General features: G+C 31.5%; 3 protein-coding genes across 4 annotated transcripts; all 3 read right to left on the bottom strand.

The window, feature by feature from the left end:
* Positions 1-62: 62 nt before the first annotated feature.
* Positions 63-1934, bottom strand: LOC124440494 (collagen triple helix repeat-containing protein 1-like). The gene is made up of 4 exons (XM_046990886.1): positions 1927-1934; positions 1154-1448; positions 1054-1090; positions 63-864 (listed from the first exon to the last, which is right to left on the bottom strand). Exons 1-4 carry the CDS (start codon positions 1932-1934, stop codon positions 584-586), a joined length of 621 nt encoding a protein of 206 aa, XP_046846842.1. The 3' UTR covers positions 63-583.
* Positions 1935-3046: 1112 nt separating this feature from the next.
* LOC124440360 lies at positions 3047-18885 on the bottom strand. Of its 2 annotated transcripts, none has more exons than XM_046990743.1 (12): positions 18726-18885; positions 8425-10188; positions 7829-7934; positions 7635-7709; positions 6998-7113; positions 6588-6655; positions 6305-6450; positions 5745-5870; positions 5587-5616; positions 5143-5245; positions 4742-4949; positions 3047-3399 (listed from the first exon to the last, which is right to left on the bottom strand). In XM_046990743.1, the coding sequence occupies exons 2-12, from the start codon at positions 10153-10155 to the stop codon at positions 3379-3381; spliced, it is 2730 nt and encodes a 909-aa protein (XP_046846699.1). In that variant the 5' UTR covers positions 10156-10188; positions 18726-18885; the 3' UTR covers positions 3047-3378. The 2 variants fall into 2 exon arrangements, with proteins under 2 accessions (XP_046846699.1, XP_046846700.1); XM_046990744.1 differs by lacking the exon at positions 18726-18885 and adding an exon at positions 11755-11903 and having other exon boundaries at positions 8425-10176.
* On the bottom strand, positions 12284-13868 carry LOC124440361 (uncharacterized protein YMR317W-like). The gene has a single exon (XM_046990745.1). The coding sequence runs from the start codon at positions 13854-13856 to the stop codon at positions 12300-12302; it is 1557 nt and encodes a 518-aa protein (XP_046846701.1). The 5' UTR covers positions 13857-13868; the 3' UTR covers positions 12284-12299.
* Positions 18886-20630: the final 1745 nt, after the last annotated feature.

Raw genomic sequence — 20630 nt, 5'->3', positions numbered from 1 at the left:
CGTCTGAAATTGCTTACTTTCTTGTAAACTGACAAATTCGCAATAGTCCACAATACGTTATGTAGTTATTACTAAAGTAATTTATTATCATTCTCGTCATATTTCTTCCAAGCATATAGTTTCCATTTTGTAAAAATGTTTATGTTTGCATCATATAATTATTCTTCCCTCCCTTAAAACCAGAACTTCCTGGTTTCGCGGCGTCTCTTATTTTGCTGATACTGCGTCTCTCTTTACTCCATGTACTAAAATGAAAAAGATTCTGAAATTGCAATAATTTTTATTTGGCCTAATTTTCACTCGCAGCAACGATCCGAGTGAAACAGTTCCTTAAAACAAAGATTTATTCATGTAGGTCATCGTAAGAATAATTCATCTTCTATATGATTGAATTTAAAATTTTAATCAACTTATTTTCGTTTTATGTGGCATTGATAGTATTATTCGTTGAGGAGTAAATAATAGACTTACTCAACTCCTTAAAATTACAAAACTGAATTATTGTCATAAAATACACATGAATTTTCAACTAAATGGAAGCTTTAACATAAAATAGAGTTAAATAGAAAAGTGAATAAAGGAATTATTCTTGTGGAGGAGGAACCTCTTTAATAACAATACGAGAAACTGATTTCCATCCACTGAATGCATCTGCGTTACCGAAACCTGCACAATTGCCGACCCAGAATCCAACTTGCACTTTTCCTTTATGGATTTTGTTACAATATCCTTCGATGTGACGATGTCGATGTATATTTTGTGACTTTCCATTGTCCATGTAAAGAACTCCATCAATAGGAAGAGGGTTTTTACATTCAACTCCATTGAAAGTAAAATACCAACGTTTGCAACAACTATTGCACCCTGAAATTCGCAAGTCTGAGCAGAAGTTTAAAAAATTCGCAAGGTTCCTCCATAAAACACTTGAAGGGAAATGTTGTCAAACTTTTTCGTGAATACACAGTTCTAAAATTAAATTCAGGAAGATAATTTCCCATTAAGTTACGCCAAACTTTCCGAATAAATTTAAGACTAAAATTTTAATTATTCAACTTTCATCCAAATAATAAAATAAACATTTCCCTTTGTTCTTTATATAAAAAAACAAATCAAGTATGATGAAACAATTTTTATTTTGTTTTGCTCATCATACCTGTATCAATCCATGATCTTTATTGTCGGCTCTCCGCCAAGCACATTGCTTCCATGTAGACAAAAATATTTCATCGTTTGCATGAGCGTTAGATTCTCCTTTTTCACCTTTCATACCTTGTAACCCGGAACTTCCAGGATCTCCCTTCTCACCTTTAGTAAATTTTAAATTACATTTTCCAGGATTTCCCTTTTCTCCTGGTGATCCAGCATCTCCTTTTACCCCGTCTCTTCCTGGAGCACCAGGTACACCGGGGACACCGGGGACACCTGGGATGCCTGTTGTTCCACAGCAGCTGGTTGAACAATTGTCCTTAATAACAGGAAATAAATTATTTAACTTCTTTGGTTTTACAATTAGTAGTACAACATGTAAGTTTACATATGGTTACTTGAACTATACACACTAAGTCATAAATCAATATGTGGAAATAGATAATACATTATAAGTTGTAGGCCTACTTCTTTTTTATACTTGTTTTTAGGTACTTTTGAATGAAGATTTTTTCCATAGAAATTTCTCACTTTTGTAATAATATTCTGTGATACCACTCACTTGTTTTTTACGCAGTTTTTACACTTCAGAATGGAAAAAATAGTTTGTATAATATTTAATGAAGATTTTTGCTCAGTAATTTGCATGTATTCTTATATTCTTTGTCATGTCATCTTGTTTTTACGTCTTTTAGAACACCATAGTTCATAACAAACTTGTCCTTAAAATTAAACCAAATATTCAACATGTTTGGACTTTCTCATTAATACTAATTTTACCATAACATAATAAACAGCAAGTGTATGAAGTTTTTAAAACTTGATTACGCTGCAAATTTCTGGTGTCGTGTCTACGTTCTTGGTTTGACTCCATTAATCATTGATCCGATAAAACATGACAAGTAAACCGCCAAAACATGTCGAGACATGTAAAAACATGTCTGAGCAGAAGTTTAAAAAAAGAGTTTTTACGTGGGAATTTCTCCTATGGACGTTTTGCTTTAGTAGAAATTAAACTTCTTTGAGCGAGTATTTGACAATTAAAAACATTTATTTATAAAAAAGTTTATTTATCTTTGTTACTTGAACATGATTACAAAGAAAAACAATTCCTACAAATACGACGCGGCTACTAAATCAAAAATGCTTCGTTTTCATTATAGTTTTTAAAGCAATACATTCAATATATCTTGCCTTGTTCACTTTAGACATATCAATACTTGAAATCTGCCATACCAATAATAACACAAAGAGATGAAAACAATCCATTGTCTAACTCTTTATATTTATTGTTTAGATTATCAAGTTCCTGTAACCATCACAAAGTAATGGTAAAATATGAGTACTAGCCTCCTATTTTTAGTTTATGTTCGTAATAAGACCCGTGCTTCAGTTTTATTCTGGATTCTTATTGGTTTGTCATTGATTATTAGACTGCTTAACAGAGCTACAGGAAGGTCACTTTTTCAACCCTGAGCTGAAACGAGTCTCGTTAAGTGAGTTGAAATTTCCTCCCAGTCTTTATACAATATATTTATTATATCAGACACACAATTGTATGGCAAATTTTCAACCTCATGCTGAGCTCAACTCCATGCAGTGCTGACATTTTAACCCTGTTTCAGCCAACCGGGTTGAAATTTAAGCCAAGTGTTGAACTCAGCACTTGGACGAAAATTACACCATGTAATCGTTTTTCATTCATTTTCCCAGATTTTGTTAACATTTCACATTGAAGTTTGTTTTACTTAAGTTGACATGGCATTTAGACATGAAAAAATCTTTACGATCTTCTTCCAAACAAAGATAATTGCTTTATACTACTTCATTTAATAACGAGCTAAAGCTGTGATTTTGTCAATTTTGAAAAAGGACAGGTCCAAAGAAATATAAGTTATGATTTATAGTATGATAAATTTATTGCATTTGCGTAATTTTATCTCAGAATCAAATTGATACATGATGATAAATTAATTATTAGAGCTACAAGGAAAATTATTATTTTTTAAAGCTCAGTAGCCCTTTTGTTTTTTGAACCATAATGTTAATTTCAAAGGTCTCCTCGTTTTTAATAAGCCTGTCCATGGCTCATACATATTAACAATTTTTTGTTTCTTTAATAATTTATATCAACAGATTCTATATACTGCGATCGTTTGCTCAAAAATAAGAATCATTTATACTAAAATGTAAAAAATCTGAACCATTTACATGTTTGTGTGGCCATTTTGCTCAGAGACTGTACTCGAATATCTAGAGAAAAGAAAAGTATTTTAAAAATTTGATACAGCCGTTCTCTGCGTTACTTTATTTATTTTGGTTTAAACAACCAGTTATTACCTATATTTCATTGCTTATAATAACAAAGAACGATACAAGAACACTGCTATATGGCTAAACGTAGCACTTTTTTGCAATTTATAAAAAATCTATAAAAATACAGTAGCTACGTCATGTTTGCTATGCTCATCTATTATATTTGATTGATTTCACTCCTGGCTGTTACCTATATTTAGTTTCATTTATATATATAACTATGATTTTTAAATAATTTCATCCATTAAGGCAAATGACATCTACAAAATAATAACGAATTTATAATTCGTAGAAGCACTATTGCTATATATTAAAACCGAATTTTATATTAGAATGAGACACAAAAAAGTTGGCAAAGCATGTGGTGTCAAAATCCATTTAACCTGTCCACAATTTTATGAAGTATAGAGAAACATACTCCGAAAAAGATCCATGATTAACTCAATAATGATAAATTACGTCGGTTTGACGAGACATTTGCAACGTTTACTGAGAGAATTATAGTATTTTTTGAGTCTTGTGAGCCTTTATGATAATTTTATCAATATTTTAGGTTGATTTTGGTCGGTGGTTGGAGTTTGTGAGAAATTGTTCATTACTTTCACAGTATTCATTATTTTTTCACTGACACTATTATAAAAATCATCATTATTTTTGATACTAAAAAGGTCGTTTATTCACTTCCATTTAAGACAAAATCTCCCCCTCTCTCGGTTCAATGTGTTTTAATGTTTCTTTTATCAAGTTATTTAGCCTGGCTTTAACAAATCCTACATTAGTAAAGCTGAGAGATGCCTTAAAATTCTACTTCCCGAACATGCCAATCGAAATTTCATAACACTTTTTACAATGCCAAAAAGTACGAGACATAACTTCTCAAAACAACAACAGAACCGTTCACAAAACATTTTTCGACAAATGTAATTTAAACATTACAAATCTTATATTTAACAACTACAAAATACTTTACTCAAACACGCACTTAATCAGAAACTGACTTTCACTAATAGAACCATTCTTTATTGTAAATCTTATACTAACCAGAACTTAATGATGGGCTTAAGACCAGCAAGGAACTGTCAATTTTTGATTTTAAAACCACACAATCAACTAATTTTTCCCATCAAATTCACATTTCCATACTCACACTTCCTTTGAAATGATGCAATCACGCACATATACATAAAGGCATAGTTAGCTTGTAAATAAATTTTGATGATGAATTTGCAATAAATTTGAAATATTAATGTGTCATAATATTCAATAAAATGTATTCCACCTGTGGCTGTCTCCACCTCTTCTTATCTTCAGTTGTAGGGTTAAATGAAGCCATGTGTGGTTGGGATCCATAACGATTAATAATTCCCAAACCATCAAAAATACCTGTAACTGATTCTGGAGTTTGAGCAAGTTGTGACGTTTGATGAGGATACATGTTAGTCATGTTAGTATCACCGTTGTGCTCTCTGATCTTTAACGTTTTTTGTCTACAAAAATTATTCGATCAAAAAGCTTCACTCACGAGTGTAAGAAAATTGCAAATTTTTTCTTCATTATATTTGTATTGTGAAAATGAAACTTAATCGAATTTCGTTTTTTCAGAAATATATTTTCTTTGTTATAATTATTCTTGTGAAAATTATATCTATAGTTTCTCATTAACACAACTTTCAATGCTACCTGTTATTCTTTCTGTGTTTTCTCTCTCTGTAGATCATCACGAAAAGTAGAAATATTATTAAAGAAGCCATGATACCTATTACTATAATCCATGGAAAATCATCTAGACAAATATTGAAAAACATTAGGCTACTTGAAAGAAAAAGCTATTGCTAGCACAAATTTAAGCAACAAGAAGGAGACTCACAATAACTTCAAAAAATTATTTTGTGATTATCCTATAATTTGGCTTGAAGTATCCTTTGTCAACATCATGAAAATTATCGGAAAATGACGTGTAATTTGCTTTTACATTCTAAACTCAATGAAAACTCAGCACTTATTTACATTGAAACCAAAAATCCCCCATTCGATGACAAGATTGAAGATATCATTTTGAATAATCTTATGCACTATCATAATAATGCTTTTCAAAAATTTGCTATTTAGTATAGCTCTCAATACCTTTATCTTTATCTCGTGATGAGTTAATGGCTATATAAGGCAAAAAAACGTCATACAGTTAATGCAGAACTGAACTGAATGAGGGAGAAAATGGCCAAGGATTCTTTGTGTTTGTGAAAAGAATGAGAAGAATCAGAGAAATTCCTTACTATCATTACCTTCACAAACAATCCCATTTCCATCTGTTGATTTACGACAGCTACAATTATAGGATCCTAATGTATTATGGCAATTTTCTGTTTCATGACATTTTAGTGGCAGCCCAGAAGAACATTCATCAAAATCTAAAAAATATTTCAACTTGAGTTTTACTTTTCAACACAGTCTACTTATCCACGTTAACAAACACAAGGTAATGAATAAATAATCTAAGCTAAAGGCAAAGATTATTTTATTAAAATAGTTTTGACTATTGATAATAAAATACCTCTTCACACAATGCACATTTCATTGAGAGGTATAAATTCAATCGAAAAAGCAAATGGTAATGCATTTGTAATTTTTACTGAAGATGGTAAGCCTAACCCTACATGTACGAAGTTTATTTACAAAAATAGAAGAGTGTTGTTTTCATGTAGCTAGGTAGTTATGCGTATGTTCTATAAACTAGCTGGATTATCAAAAATGGATCCCTTACAGTTAGATAAAATTTAGAATATTTATGTAAAATAGATCTTTCACAAATATTGCGTACAGAAAATATGCCATACAGTATTACCATTGATTATCGTGCTGTTTTTGTCAATTGTGAAGTTTCTATCTTCGGCGTTTTTCAATACTTCAGTGATATCATTTATAGTGCTATCGTTTATTTCTATTGTGTTTTCAAAAGAAAGTTTGAAATGAACGATGACACTCCCTTTCCTAGTTAAAAATAAAAATGAAACATTAAAAATACTGATTACTTCAACCATTTTGTGAGAAATTATTGACAAAAAATTTATATTTTAAATGAGCACTAATTTTATTTACTGAAATTTACTTCTTCTTATCTTACTTACTCAAAACGTAAAATGTTTACTCCAAGGTAAACTGTCGAATATAAAGACGTTTCATAAATGACATCAACCTATATAAAAATACATGTTGTGAAAAAATTGTCAAGAAAGTAGCCTGCATAAACTAAGCATATGAGTTGAAAACAGCCTTCAAGTTTACTTCACTGAAAGTCATTTATTTCAATGTTTACTAACTATAAAAAAAATAAATTTCTAAAGAAATGAATCATAATGATTCAAAAATTTTTGAAGAATAAGTATATTGTATACAATAAATATATTATTGCCAATAGTTTGTACCACTAGTTTTTCATGCCTCACATTGCTTTGTTCATTCTCAAACTCAGTGTGCTGGTCAAGGGAATTTTTGACGATATTTCTCATAATTGGGGGAACTAATTTTTTTCTCATACCACGCTTTCTATCTGGGCAGCCATGTTTCTAAAGACATCAGAATTCCGGTCTTCTAAATGTTTTGTGAAATTAACACCGTTTATGATTCTGAAGCTTCCTTCGAGGTTTTTTGTAGCTAAAGGAAATAAAAGTATTCAAAAGATATTTCTTACATCCGTAATAATAACATAGTGTCAAAAAAGCGTATTTGCAACATACAAGATAATTCACATGCAGCCATAAAAGACTCCTCAAATTTCAAGATTTTCTTAAAATCGGTTTAAAGAGACTAACATCAGACTAATTTAAGCGGTGCCTGTAAATTCTAATCTAAATCGAGTAGCTTTATGTAATGATGATTCAATCAAGTATTTACATTTTAAAAATTTCAATTAAAAATATTGTATAATAATTAAAAAGATTTAGGTCTGGATTAGCAATTTAGAAACTGAAGCAGCAATTGAGCTTCATCTAAAAATACATCGAGCACTATAACTGGGTGAACATTTAGAGAAAAACTAAATGTTATTGAACAGCAAACTGCACTTTGAAAGTTTTCCTTCATTAACAACCTGCTAATGTTGAATAAATGTCAATATACACAACGACCTTATGCAGATGATATAACAACAAATACAGTATTATTGATCACATTACCTTGGCAAATGGGAAATTTATCACTTCTGACAACGCAAAATTCTTCAGCCCTACATGACGGTTGACACTTTGCATCTAAAGTAGAAGGTGCAGCGTGAATCTTTTTCTGGTATAAACACATTTTGGAAGATGTTACCTCAGATTCATGTACAACATTTACAGGTAAAAGTCATATTCAGAACATATTAGTTTACCTGAATCGAGAATAGTTGACCTCACACTTGGACGAATTTGAGTTGGGACCAACTTTTCAATAGTTGTCGTAAATACTTCCATCGATCTTGAAGGTTTCATCGATTTCTTTAATGTTAAAGTAAACGTTTTTCTTAAGGAGATTATGGCTATAGATTCTTCACGAACAATTTTTAGTTTTGATATTTTAAGTTTTGCTGATGAAAAGTAGATGATTTAAAAAAATCGTGTCGATTATTTATAGTTAATAATGCTAATGGGATAATAGGATGTTGGTTTATCAATACATAAATAAACATATAAGAATAGTTCATAAAAATAATGGTATTTATACATTTAATTTGAGGGATTTAGCTGAAATAGCTTTCCAAGTGGTGTTAAAATAATAGTATTGAATATATAACTAAAGTTATTTAGGCCCAAAATAACTCTAGATTAAGTGAAAAAAACGAGGGTAAATATAGGAGTGGAGTTAAAAATGGAGTCTAATCAATTCGAACAAAAAGAATAGCACTGTGCTCAACTGCACTGTTAGTTAGATTTAATTTACTCAGTTTTTTACGGCATAGCAAGATGTATGAAAAATAATAAAACTAACCACTTTTTGATGAAATGATCCATTGTTACACAATTCAACCATGATGTCAATAATAGCTTGAAAAGACAATGATTTCAAGTGCGAACTCTGGTACATTGACGCTGCAATGATATCGTTTAAAGTGAAACTTGAAATAAGACTCTCGGCTTCCCCAGAGACATTAAAAACACGGTGGCTTATGTTTGATGGTACTCTAGTGAGCTGATTAATCAACTGAGAAACTGAAATATTCAATAACAGTTCTTTAGAAGAGTACTTGTTTTCCAAATAGCTAACTGAGTGCCCTTCTGATATTCTTCGTAAAATAGTAAATGAATTACATGAGTTGTTTGTTGAACCAACTGTAAAAGTAGCCAAAGTCAGAAGTTCTGTTTTCATGGAATCAACTTTGCAAACCATATTCACATCGTCAAGGGTAAATTTAGCAGAAAAAAGATAATCGCTAATCGACCAATTGTACAAAACAGTCAACTGATTTTCAGTAAAGTTGGTAAACCGATAGATAACCTCAAATACATCTTTTTCTCCGACATTAATTGAACCAAGCTGCTCAATAACTTTTTGTAATGGTAACGTCTCAAGGATTTTTTTGTCATTTGATAAAGGAATGATTGTTTTTTCCAGCAAATTGATCATTTCATTGACGCTGTAGTTTTGCACTACGGAATAAGACTTGTTGATAAGAGACGAAAGTGCGTCAACATCTATAGACATTTTTTCCGCTGCATTGTGAAATGATTCATTAACAATGATGCTAATAAATGGATGCCATCTATCAGGGCATGAGAGTAGCATCTGTTGAGAAAAATTGTGGTTTCTTGCTGCAACTTCATTCTCAGTGACGAAAAGTTTCTGAAGAACACTTTTAGTGAAAAGCTTGAGTATATTGTTTAATGTCATGGATTTCACACGAGAAATGTTAGTTTTGGTGACTTTTGTAAACTCTGCTTCAGATAATTCAAATGTTTTGTAAAGTTGATTTAACACAATTTCCTTGTAATTTGGGAGTTTTTCAAGCAACATTGTTGTGTTGTATAAGTAAGTGTCAGTTTCATTCAATGTGAATTCTTCCATTTTAGTCACACTAGTATTTATCATTTCAGCTAAGTGGCATTTGGTTAACTGCAAAGTGTTTGTTCTATGTTCGAGAACATTTTGAACAATGATCCCAACAACGTATGTCCACTCTTTTTCATCAACGGCATAATAATCTGATAAATCATAGTTTAGTTTGCGCAATATTTCACTTGTGTTAAATTTGTATTTTTTCTCCAAAACTTTCATAGCATACTTCTGGATATCACAAATCGTTGTATTACTATCGATTGACGTCAAACTCCCACCAGATGCAGCCAAAATACTTTGCTCATCAACGGAGTACGACCATTTACTCATTTTCGTATATTTGAGATTGCTCAGTTTCATTGTTTTAGAAACATAAGCTGATACAACTGTAAAAAAAACTACATTTATTTTTTTTTGTATTGTATCTTTAACTGGTTCTCCAGAAGATCTAGAAGCGTCCAAAGGTGTCACTTTAGAGAAAAATGTTTTGTCTTTTTCGTAAAAAGTATTTATTTGTTCATCTTTTAATCTTTCTCGGTGTTGAACAAGGGGGTTGATCGTAACAGGAATAAGATAACTTGGAGATGTAGTTGCTACCAGACATATTAGCCATTGCAACATTACCCAGGTATTGACGATGAATCTCTTTTGGTTAAACTTGATCATTATTTTCGTTCACATCTAAATCTGTGGTAAAAACTGATTTAAACTACAATTTTTAAGATATTATTGATAAACAATCTTCAAAGTAATATAGACCCATAAAAATTATATTATACTTAACAGTAGTTAGGTTAATACAGCAGCATTCTCATTTGAGTAAAGATACCTAATTATGTTAATGCAAAATTCTATTTCTGTTCATTATTATTACACATAAAATATATTTCTTTTGTGGAGATGCTCACATACCGTAGCGTAGCCAAGCAACATGTTTTGGTCCTGCTATCATCACTTAAGATATGTAATATTTTAAATTGATTAAAGTCAGAAATAATTACATAGCAAGCAATCATACATGCAAAACTAAATTAGCATGCTGGTTATGGCACTGCTCGCTTATGTATGGTTATTTGATACAATATTTCATTTGTTTCTATTTGAAAAGTTGCCAATTAAAATGTAGCGAATCTAACTTCGAATTTACATTCCATTGTGGTTGTGCTGATATCGTATTGAGATTGGTGATCCTGTGACTGCAAGATGCAGCTGCAAAAGCATTGAAAAGCAAAAAAATAATCGAAGTACCTGTAAGGAAGCAATGTCAAAAAGACTTATTTGTCTTTTCATGTCTGGCCGCTTCATTTTAAGCATTCCTAGGTATTCTTAAATAAGCTTTGTTATCTGGAAAGCAGCCAATATTATATTTTTGCAATGAAACGTCATTATTATTGTTTAATTACGCTAAAATATACTATATAAAAGTAAAAAAATGCTTTTGGATTTTTGGAATTTATTGTTAAACGTGATATAATTATATTGTGCTCAACACATTACCATGGAAACACAAACATACAAGCTAAAATTCATATTACTCAAACGATTAAAAATGTTTCGTAAAAATTGCGCGATTAGTAAATAATATTTGTAAGTATTCTTTAAATTATCAATATCCCTTTTGTTTTTAAGCTCTATAGTTTTGTTAAATATTCATTCACGTCTGCTTTGTGACATTTGAGTGAATGAAATTTATAATATTAAATTGAAATAACTTATTCTTTAACGTTTCCTTCGTACACAATGCCTCTAAATGACATGCATATCGTTGCAGGATTCTCATTTTATTAGCTAAATGAATCTCACTTATTTTTTCAAGAAATGCGCAGTCTTTTAATTCAAAAATCTACTTCTAAATGCATTTAATTTATCATACCACTACCCACCCCTCGTTGTATTAAATATTTCACAACCCAAATAACGTAGCATTTCAAAAGATTCCTGAAGTGTTCGTTTCTTCCCGAATATCTCGCATAAGTTTCAGAAAAAGTTCTTTTTGTACGGTGTTAAGATTATTTGAACAAAGATATCATTATTTTAATACTCTATCTACTGCAGACTAAATTTTATTTAGCTGGTAGCTACCAAATAATGACATTTGACATTGCAAATGTTTGTAAAAAATGAAATTGGACAGTGTATAATCATGCACGTAGCTATAAAATGAATGTGATTTCTACATATCAAACAAAAAGAACTCATTTAATGAATCTCGTTTTATATTCACACAAATTGCGTATATTTTTATGTATTTTACGGTTATCTTACCAAAAATTCTTCCAATTGGTGTAGGAACCATTTAGTAGCGTATCGTACATCCTTAGATTCATCGAAAGTTTCGACTATATTCATATAAGAATTATTTTATTGTTTTACGCAGAAAATAACAGTTACGGTTCTCGGTGTGTCATTGTTACTCATTTGCATTCGATACAGGTGTTTATTTCTAGTTTGAACCACCTGCTCGATTTTGCACAGCTGACATAATCTTGTTTCGAATGAGATTCTTTTAAAATAAAAAAATATTTCAACGTTACATTTAGCAAAAAGTGCATTAAGTATATGCAGCTAACCAAGCACACAATTTATCCTCAAGATGTAGATAGCTACGAATCAAACATAAGTTTTTTTTACTTTTTAGCTAAAGTATGTTTGGCCTTAGTCAAATAACGTCGCGTGCAACGGTGCAAACCATGTTGTATTAGAACTATATTTTTGTTGATGTTTTACCTGTTTTTACTATGTCATTATATCTGACATTTTTATGTTGTGTACACAACATGCACAATATTACACGTATTGTTCAATAAGCTTTATTGTTGAATAATTTTACACGCAGCATTATATATATTTGACATCAACTTTTTAATGGTAGTGGTAAATACGTCCATCATTCTTGAAGGTTTCATCATTTTCTGTAATGCACTTACTTTACTTAAATCTAAAGAAGTTGACGTCACACTTGGACGAATTGAATTCGACATCGACTTTTTAATGGTAGTGGTAAATATTTTTATCGATCTTGAAGGTTTCATCGATTTTTGTGATACAATTGCTTTATTTAAATTTAGAGCAGTTGACGTCACACTTGGACGAATTGAAATCGACATCGACTTTTCAAAGGTAGTGGTATGAAATTCCATCAATCTTGAAGGTTTCATAGATCTCTTTGGTACACTTACTTTTCTTAAATTTAAAACAGTTGACGTCACACTTGGACGAACTGAATTCGACATCGACTTTTTAATAGTGGTGAAAAATACGTCGATCAATCTTGAAGGTTTAATCGATTTCTGTGATACACTTACTTCACTTAAATTTAGAGCAGTTGACGTCACACTTGGACGAATTAAATTCGACGTCGACTTTTCAATGGTTGTGGTAAATAAGTCCATAAATCTTGAAGGTTTAATTGATTTCTGTGATATACTTACTTTACGTAAAGTCATAGCAGTTGACGTCACACTTGGAGGAACTGAATTCGACATCGACATTTCAATGGTGGTGGTAAATACGTCCATCAATCTTGAAGGTTTCATCGATTTCTGTGATATACTTACTTTACTTAAAGTTAGAGCAGTTGACGTCACACTTGGACGAATTAAATTCGACATAGACTTTTCATTGGTTGTCGTAAATAAGTCCATCAGTCTTGAAGGTTTCATCGATTTCTGTGATACACTTACTTTACTTAAAGTTAGAGCAGTTGACGTCACACATGGAGGAACTGAATTCGACATCGACATTTCAATGGTTGTGGTAAATACGTCCATCAATCTTAAAGGTTTAATCGATTTCTGTGATACACTTACTTTACTTAAATTTATAGCAGTTGACGTCACACTTGGACGAATTAAATTCGACATCGACTTTTCAATAGTGATGTTAAATACGTCCATCAATCTTGAAGGTTTCATCGATTTCTGTGATACACTTACTTTACTTAAAGTTAGAGCAGTTGACGTCACACTTGGAGGAACTGAATTCGATATCGACTTTTTAATGGTGGTGGTAAATAGGTCCATCAATCTTGAAGGTTTAATCGATTTCTGAGATACGCTTACTTTACTTAAATTTAGAGCAGATGACGTCACACTTGGACGAATTAAATTCGACGTCGACTTTTCAATGGTGGTGGTAGATACGTCCATCAATCTTGAAGGTTTCATCGATTTCTGTGATACACTTACTTTACTTAAAGTTAGAGCAGTTGACGTCACACTTGGACGAATTAAATTCGACGTCGACTTTTCAATCGTGGTGGTAAATAGTTCCACCAATCTTGAAGGTTTCATTGATTTCTTTGATACACTTACTTTACTTAAAGTTAGAGCAGTTGACGTCACACTTGGAGGAACTGAATTCGACATCGACTTTTTCAATCGTGGTGGTAAATAGTTCCACCAATCTTGAAGGTTTCATTGATTTCTTTGATACACTTACTTTACTTAAAGTCAGAGCAGTTGACGTCACACTTGGAGGAACTGAATTCGATATCGACTTTTTAATGGTGGTGGTAAATAGGTCCATCAATCTTGAAGGTTTAATCGATTTCTGAGATACGCTTACTTTACTTAAATTTAGAGCAGATGACGTCACACTTGGACGAATTAAATTCGACGTCAACTTTTCAATGGTGGTGGTAGATACGTCCATCAATCTTGAAGGTTTCATCGATTTCTGTGATACACTTACTTTACTTAAAGTTAGAGCAGTTGACGTCACACTTGGAGGAACTGAATTCGACATCGACTTTTCAATCGTGGTGGTAAATAGTTCCACCAATCTTGAAGGTTTCATTGATTTCTTTGATACACTTACTTTACTTAAAGTCAGAGCAGTTGACGTCACACTTGGAGGAACTGAATTCGATATCGACTTTTTAATGGTGGTGGTAAATAGGTCCATCAATCTTGAAGGTTTAATCGATTTCTGAGATACGCTTACTTTACTTAAATTTAGAGCAGATGACGTCACACTTGGACGAATTAAATTCGACGTCAACTTTTCAATGGTGGTGGTAGATACGTCCATCAATCTTGAAGGTTTCATCGATTTCTGTGATACACTTACTTTACTTAAAGTTAGAGCAGTTGACGTCACACTTGGACGAATTAAATTCGACGTCGACTTTTCAATCGTGGTGGTAAATAGTTCCATCAATCTTGAAGGTTTCATTGATTTCTGTGATACACTTACTTTACTTAAAGTTAGAGCAGTTGACGTCACACTTGGAGGAACTGAATTCGACACCGACTTTTCAATGGTGGTGGTAAATAAGTCCATCAGTCTTGAAGGTTTCATAGATTTCTTTGATACACTTACTTTAATTAAAGTTAGAGCAGTTGACGTTACACTTGGAAGAACTGAATTCGACATCGACTTTTCAATGGTGGTGGTAAACAAGTTCATCAATCTTGAAGTTTTCATAGATTGTCGTGATACACTTACTTTACTTAAATTTAGAACAGTTGACGTCACACTTGGACGAATTGAATTCGAGATCAACTTTTCAATGGTAGTGGTAAATATGTCCATCGATCTTGAAGATTCCATCGATTTCTGTGATGTTAAAATAAACGTTTTTCTTAAGTAGATTTTTGCTATAAATTCTTCACGAAAAATATTTAGTTTTAATATTTTAAGTTTTGCTAATAAAAAGTAGATGATTTAAAAGATTGTATCAAATATTTAAAGCTAATATTGTTAATGGGATGATAGGATGTTGGCTTATCAATACATAAATAAACATATAAGAATAGTTCATAAAAATAATGGTATTTATACATTTAATTTGAGGGAGTTAGCTGAAATAGCTTTCCAAGTGGTGTTAAAATAATAGTATTGAATATATAACTAAAGTTATTTAGGCCCAAAATAACTCTAGATTAAGTGAAAAAACGAGGGTAAATATAGGAGTGGAGTAAAAAATGGAGTCTAATCAATTCGAACAAAAAGAATAGCACTGTGCTCAACTGCACTGTTAGTTAGATTTAATTTACTCAGTTTTTTACGGCATAGCAAGATGTATGAAAAATAATAAAACTAACCACTTTTTGATGAAATGATCCATTGTTACACAATTCAACCATGATGTCAATAATAGCTTGAAAAGACAATGATTTCAAGTGCGAACTCTGGTACATTGACGCTGCAATGATATCGTTTAAAGTGAAACTTGAAATAAGACTCTCGGCTTCCCCAGAGACATTAAGAACACGATGGCTTATGTTTGATGGTACTCTAGTGAGCTGATTAATCAACTGAGAAACTGAAATATTCAATAACAGTTCTTTAGAAGAGTACTTGTTTTCCAAATAGCTAACTGAGTGCCCTTCTGATATTCTTCGTAAAATAGTAAATGAATTACATGAGTTGTTTGTTGAACCAACTGTAAAAGTAGCCAAAGTCAGAAGTTCTGTTTTCATGGAATCAACTTTGCAAACCATATTCACATCGTCAAGGGCAAATTTAGCAGAAAAGAGATAATCGCTAATCGACCAATTGTACAAAACAGTCAACTGATTTTCAGTAAAGTTGGTAAACCGATAGATAACCTCAAATACATCTTTTTCTCCGACATTAATTGAACCAAGCTGCTCAATAACTTTTTGTAATGGTAACGTCTCAAGGATTTTTTTGTCATTTGATAAAGGAATGATTGTTTTTTCCAGCAAATTGATCATTTCATTGACGCTGTAGTTTTGCACTACGGAATAAGACTTGTTGATAAGGGACGAAAGTGCGTCAACATCTATAGACATTTTCTCCGCTGCATTGTGAAATGATTCATTAACAATGATGCTAATAAATGGATGCCATCTATCAGGGCATGAGAGTAGCATCTGTTGAGAAAAATTGTGGTTTCTTGCTACAACTTCATTCTCAGTGACGAAAAGTTTCTGAAGTACACTTTTAGTGAAAAGCTTGAGTATATTGTTTAATGTCATGGATTTCACACGAGAAATGTTAGTTTTGGTGACTTTTGTAAACTCTGCTTCAGATAATTCAAATGTTTTGTAAAGTTGATTTAACACAATTTCCTTGTAATTTGGGAGTTTTTCAAGCAACATTGTTGTGTTGTATAAGTAAGTGTCAGTTTCATTCAATGTGAATTCTTCCATTTTAGTCACACTAGTATTTATCATTTCAGCTAAGTGGCATTTGGTTAACTGCAAAGTGTTTGTTCTATGTTCGAGAACATTTTGAACAATGATCCCAACAACGTATGTCCACTCTTTTCATCAACGGCATAATAATCTGATAAATCATAGTTTAGTTTGCGCAATATTTCACTTGTGTTAAATTTGTATTTTTTCTCCAAAACTTTCATAGCATACTTCTGGATATCACAAATCGTTGTATTACTATCGATTGACGTCAAACTCCCACCAGATGCAGCCAAAATACTTTGCTCATCAACGGAGTACGACCATTTACTCATTTTCGTATATTTGAGATTGCTCAGTTTCATTGTTTTAGAAACATAAGCTGATACAACTGTAAAAAAAACTACATTTATTTTTTTTTGTATTGTATCTTTAACTGGTTCTCCAGAAGATCTAGAAGCGTCCAAAGGTGTCACTTTAGAGAAAAATGTTTTGTCTTTTTCGTAAAAAGTATTTATTTGTTCATCTTTTAATCTTTCTCGGTGTTGAACAAGGGGGTTGATCGTAACAGGAATAAGATAACTTGGAGATGTAGTTGCTACCAGACATATTAGCCTTTGTAACACTATCCAGGTATTGACGATGAATCTCCTTTGGTTAAACTTGGTCATTATTTTCGTTCACATCTAAATCTAAGGTAAAAACTGATTTAAACTATTATTTCTAAGATATTATTGATAAACAATCTTCAAAGTAATATAGACCCACAAATATTATTTTTTACTTAACAGTAGTTAGGTTAATACAGCAGCATTCGCATTTGAGTAAAGATACCTAATTATGTTAATGCAATATTCTATTTCTGTTCATTATAATTACACATAAAATATATTTCTTTTGTGTAGATGCTCACATACAGTAGCGTAGCCAACATGATTTGGTCCTGCTATCATCACTTAAGATATCTAATATTTTAAATTGATTAAAGTCAGAAATCATTACATAGCATGCAAAACTAAATTAGCAAGCTGGCTATGGCACTGCTCGCTTATGTATGGTTATTTGATACAATATTTCTTTTGTTTCTATTTGAAAAGATTACAATTAAAATGTAGCGAATCTAACTTCGAAGTTACATTCCATTGTGGTTTTGCTGATATCGTATTGAGAATGGTGAGCATGTGACTGCAAGATGCAGCTGCAAAAGCATTAAAAAGCAAAAAAAATAGTCAAAGTACCTGTAAGGGGGCAATGCCAAAAAGACTTATTTGTCTTTTCATGTCATATATAAAAGTAAAAAATGCTTTGGATTTTTTTAATCTATTGTTTAACGTGACATAATTATATTGTGCTTAACGCATTACCATGGAAACACAAACATACAAGCTAAAATTCATATTACTCAAACGATTAAAAATGTTTCGTAAAAATTGCGTGATTAGTAAATAATATTTGTAAGTATTCTTTAAATTATCAATATCCCTTTTGTTTTTAAGCTGTATGGCTTTGTTAGATATTCATTCACGTCTGCCTTGTGACATTTGAGGGAATGAAATTTATAATATTAAATTGAAATAACTTATTCTTTTACGTTTTCTTCGTACAGAATGCTTCTAAATGACATGCATAGCGATGCATGATTCTCATTTTATTAGCTAAATGAATCTCACTTATTTTTTCAAGAAATGCGCAGTCTTTGGTTCAAAAATCCACTTCTAAATGCATTTAATTTATCATACCACTACCCACCCCTCGTTGTATTAAATATTTCACAACCCAAATAACGTAGCATTTCAAAAGATTCCTGAAGTGTTCGTTTCTTCCCGAATATCTCGCATAAGTTTCAGAAAAAGTTCTTTTTGTACGGCGTTAAGATTATTTGAAAAAAATATCATTATTTTAATACTCTATCTACTGCAGACTAAATTTTATTTAGCTGGTAGCTACCAAATAATGACATTTGACATTGCAAATGTTTGTAAGTAATGAAATTGGACAGTGTATAATCATGCACTTAGCTATAAAATGAATGCGATTTTTACTTATCAAGCAAAAAGAACTCATTTCATGAATCTCGTTTTACATTAACACAAATTGCGTATATTTTTATGTATTTTACAGTTATCTTACCAAAAATTCTTCGAATTGGTGTAGGAACCATTTAGTAGCGTATTGTACATCCTTAGATTCATCGAAAGTTTCGACTATATTCATATAAGAATTATTTTATTCTTTTATGCGGAAAATAACATTTACGGTTCTCGGTGTGTCATTGTTACTCATTTGCATTCGATACAGGTGTTTATTTCTAGTTTGAACCACCTGCTCGATTTTGCACAGCTGACATAATCTTGTTTCGAATGAGATTCTTTTAAAATAAAAAAATATTTCAACTTTACAATTAGCAAAAAGTGCATTAAGTATATGCAGCTAACCAAGCACACAATTTATCCTCAAGATGTAGATAGCTACGAATCAAACATAAGTTTTTTTTACTTTTTAGCTAAAGTATATGTGGCCTCAGTCAAATAACGTCGCGTGCAACCGTGCAAACCATGTTGTATTAGATTATTAAGTTCTAAAGTATCAATTATTTTGTTAAAATTTATTTACGTCAACATGCAATGACTCCGTTAAATAACATAGCTACTACACAATAACCTGACACCCTCTTTAATATGTTTTCATCTCTTTTTGCCATTTTTGGAGCTATTTTATACGCAGCATAATATGTTTTTGTTTAATTTTTTAAAAACTTTCAAAATTTTTTGTGAAAAGAAGGAATTAGCTAACTTTATAAATCAACACCTTTCTTCAACCAGCTGATTCGCGGCAGTGACTTGCTCACATGAAGAGGGAGGAGAGGGAAGGGAAGGCCATGGCTTATAAGACTCGGCAATGCAAATATTTTTTTGCTAACACTCATGGCGAAAATGATAGATTTTTATAAAGGAATGAATAAGGATGGTATTCTGAAATTTTCATAACATGAACAAAACATTCTTGGCTAAATTAATAATTAAAGGAATGATTAGTTTACGTAACATGGACAAAATATTATACCCTATATCAGCGTAAGTCACAAGAAATATCGTTGCGTGCATCTCACATGACTAAAAAAGTGGTCTGTTATCAGTTGTCTTACAGCCTGGTTTTTACTAACAACATAAGCAGGACAAGCAAAGACAAAATAAATAGCAAAGAAAAGACAAAAGAATGCAATGAATTAAGCTTCATGCACAATCATCGACATAGACATAAACATAAGCCCAGCACCTTGAAATACACGTAAGCTAAATAAAAACAAAAGCAAATTGAATAGCAAACTTCTATTGCTTTGTTTTCTCCAAACTTAGAAAAATATACTCTTTTTCGTTTTCTTGCAATGCTTATGTGGCTAGTGAAAATCAGACTTGTGTTAACGCAGCATATACAAAATTAAATTATTTTTATTTTATATTCAAATTATAAAAAATTCATATTATTATTTTCTTTGTTTTACATTTCAAACCATTCAGTTGAATCAACTATCTTTCGGGATGGCTCTTATTTTTGAAGAACTTAAAACTGCCATCACAGCAAAAATATGAGCCATCCCGAAAGAGGAGTGTATAAAAGTGATTCAAAGCTTTGCCAGACGAGTACAGGTTTGTTTGCAACGAAATGGTGGACATTTGGAACACATCTTGGGAAAGCCATAAATTGACTAAAAATTGAAATAACGAAATTTTGTGAATAGTCTTCCATAAACTGAATGATGTGTGGTTGTAATTTGAAATAAATAGCTTTTTAATTGAAGCCATAATTGAAATTTTCATGGGTACGAATCTTTTTGGGTCACCCTGTACATTTGATACGTCCCTTTTGACTATGGTAATGGTTTATTCCAGAAATTCTACTTCCAAAGTTTTCATTCATTTCCAAATTCCATCAAAATGATATATTTTCGACCTGAGCCCAGAAGCTGTCGAGATTTTCATGTGCATTAAAATGGAGGATTATATTTTGGAAACTTTATTAATAAGAGGAACACAA

The sequence above is a fragment of the Xenia sp. Carnegie-2017 genome, unplaced genomic scaffold, assembly GCF_021976095.1.
Source record: "Xenia sp. Carnegie-2017 unplaced genomic scaffold, XeniaSp_v1 HiC_scaffold_2, whole genome shotgun sequence".
Lineage (NCBI taxonomy): Eukaryota > Metazoa > Cnidaria > Anthozoa > Malacalcyonacea > Xeniidae > Xenia > Xenia sp. Carnegie-2017.
This window is presented reverse-complemented; position numbering and strand designations above follow the sequence as displayed.

Excerpts from the sequence above, each read along its gene's own strand:
- LOC124440360 (XM_046990743.1), bottom strand. The coding sequence starts at position 10,155 with ATGATCAAGTTTAACCAAAAGAGATTCATCGTCAATACCTGGGTAATG. Across the intron at positions 7,935-8,424 it reads GATCATTTCATCAAAAAGTG|AAATCGATGAAACCTTCAAG; the intron begins GTTAGTTTTATT and ends TTAACATTAAAG. Across the intron at positions 7,710-7,828 it reads GTCAACTATTCTCGATTCAG|ATGCAAAGTGTCAACCGTCA; the intron begins GTAAACTAATAT and ends CTTCTACTTTAG.
- LOC124440494 (XM_046990886.1), bottom strand. Across the intron at positions 1,091-1,153 it reads AAGATCATGGATTGATACAG|AACAAAGGGAAATGTTTATT; the intron begins GTATGATGAGCA and ends TTTTATATAAAG. Across the intron at positions 865-1,053 it reads ATTTTATTATTTGGATGAAA|GGTGCAATAGTTGTTGCAAA; the intron begins GTTGAATAATTA and ends TGCGAATTTCAG.
- LOC124440361 (XM_046990745.1), bottom strand. The coding sequence starts at position 13,856 with ATGTCGAATTCAGTTCCTCCAAGTGTGACGTCAACTGCTCTAACTTTA.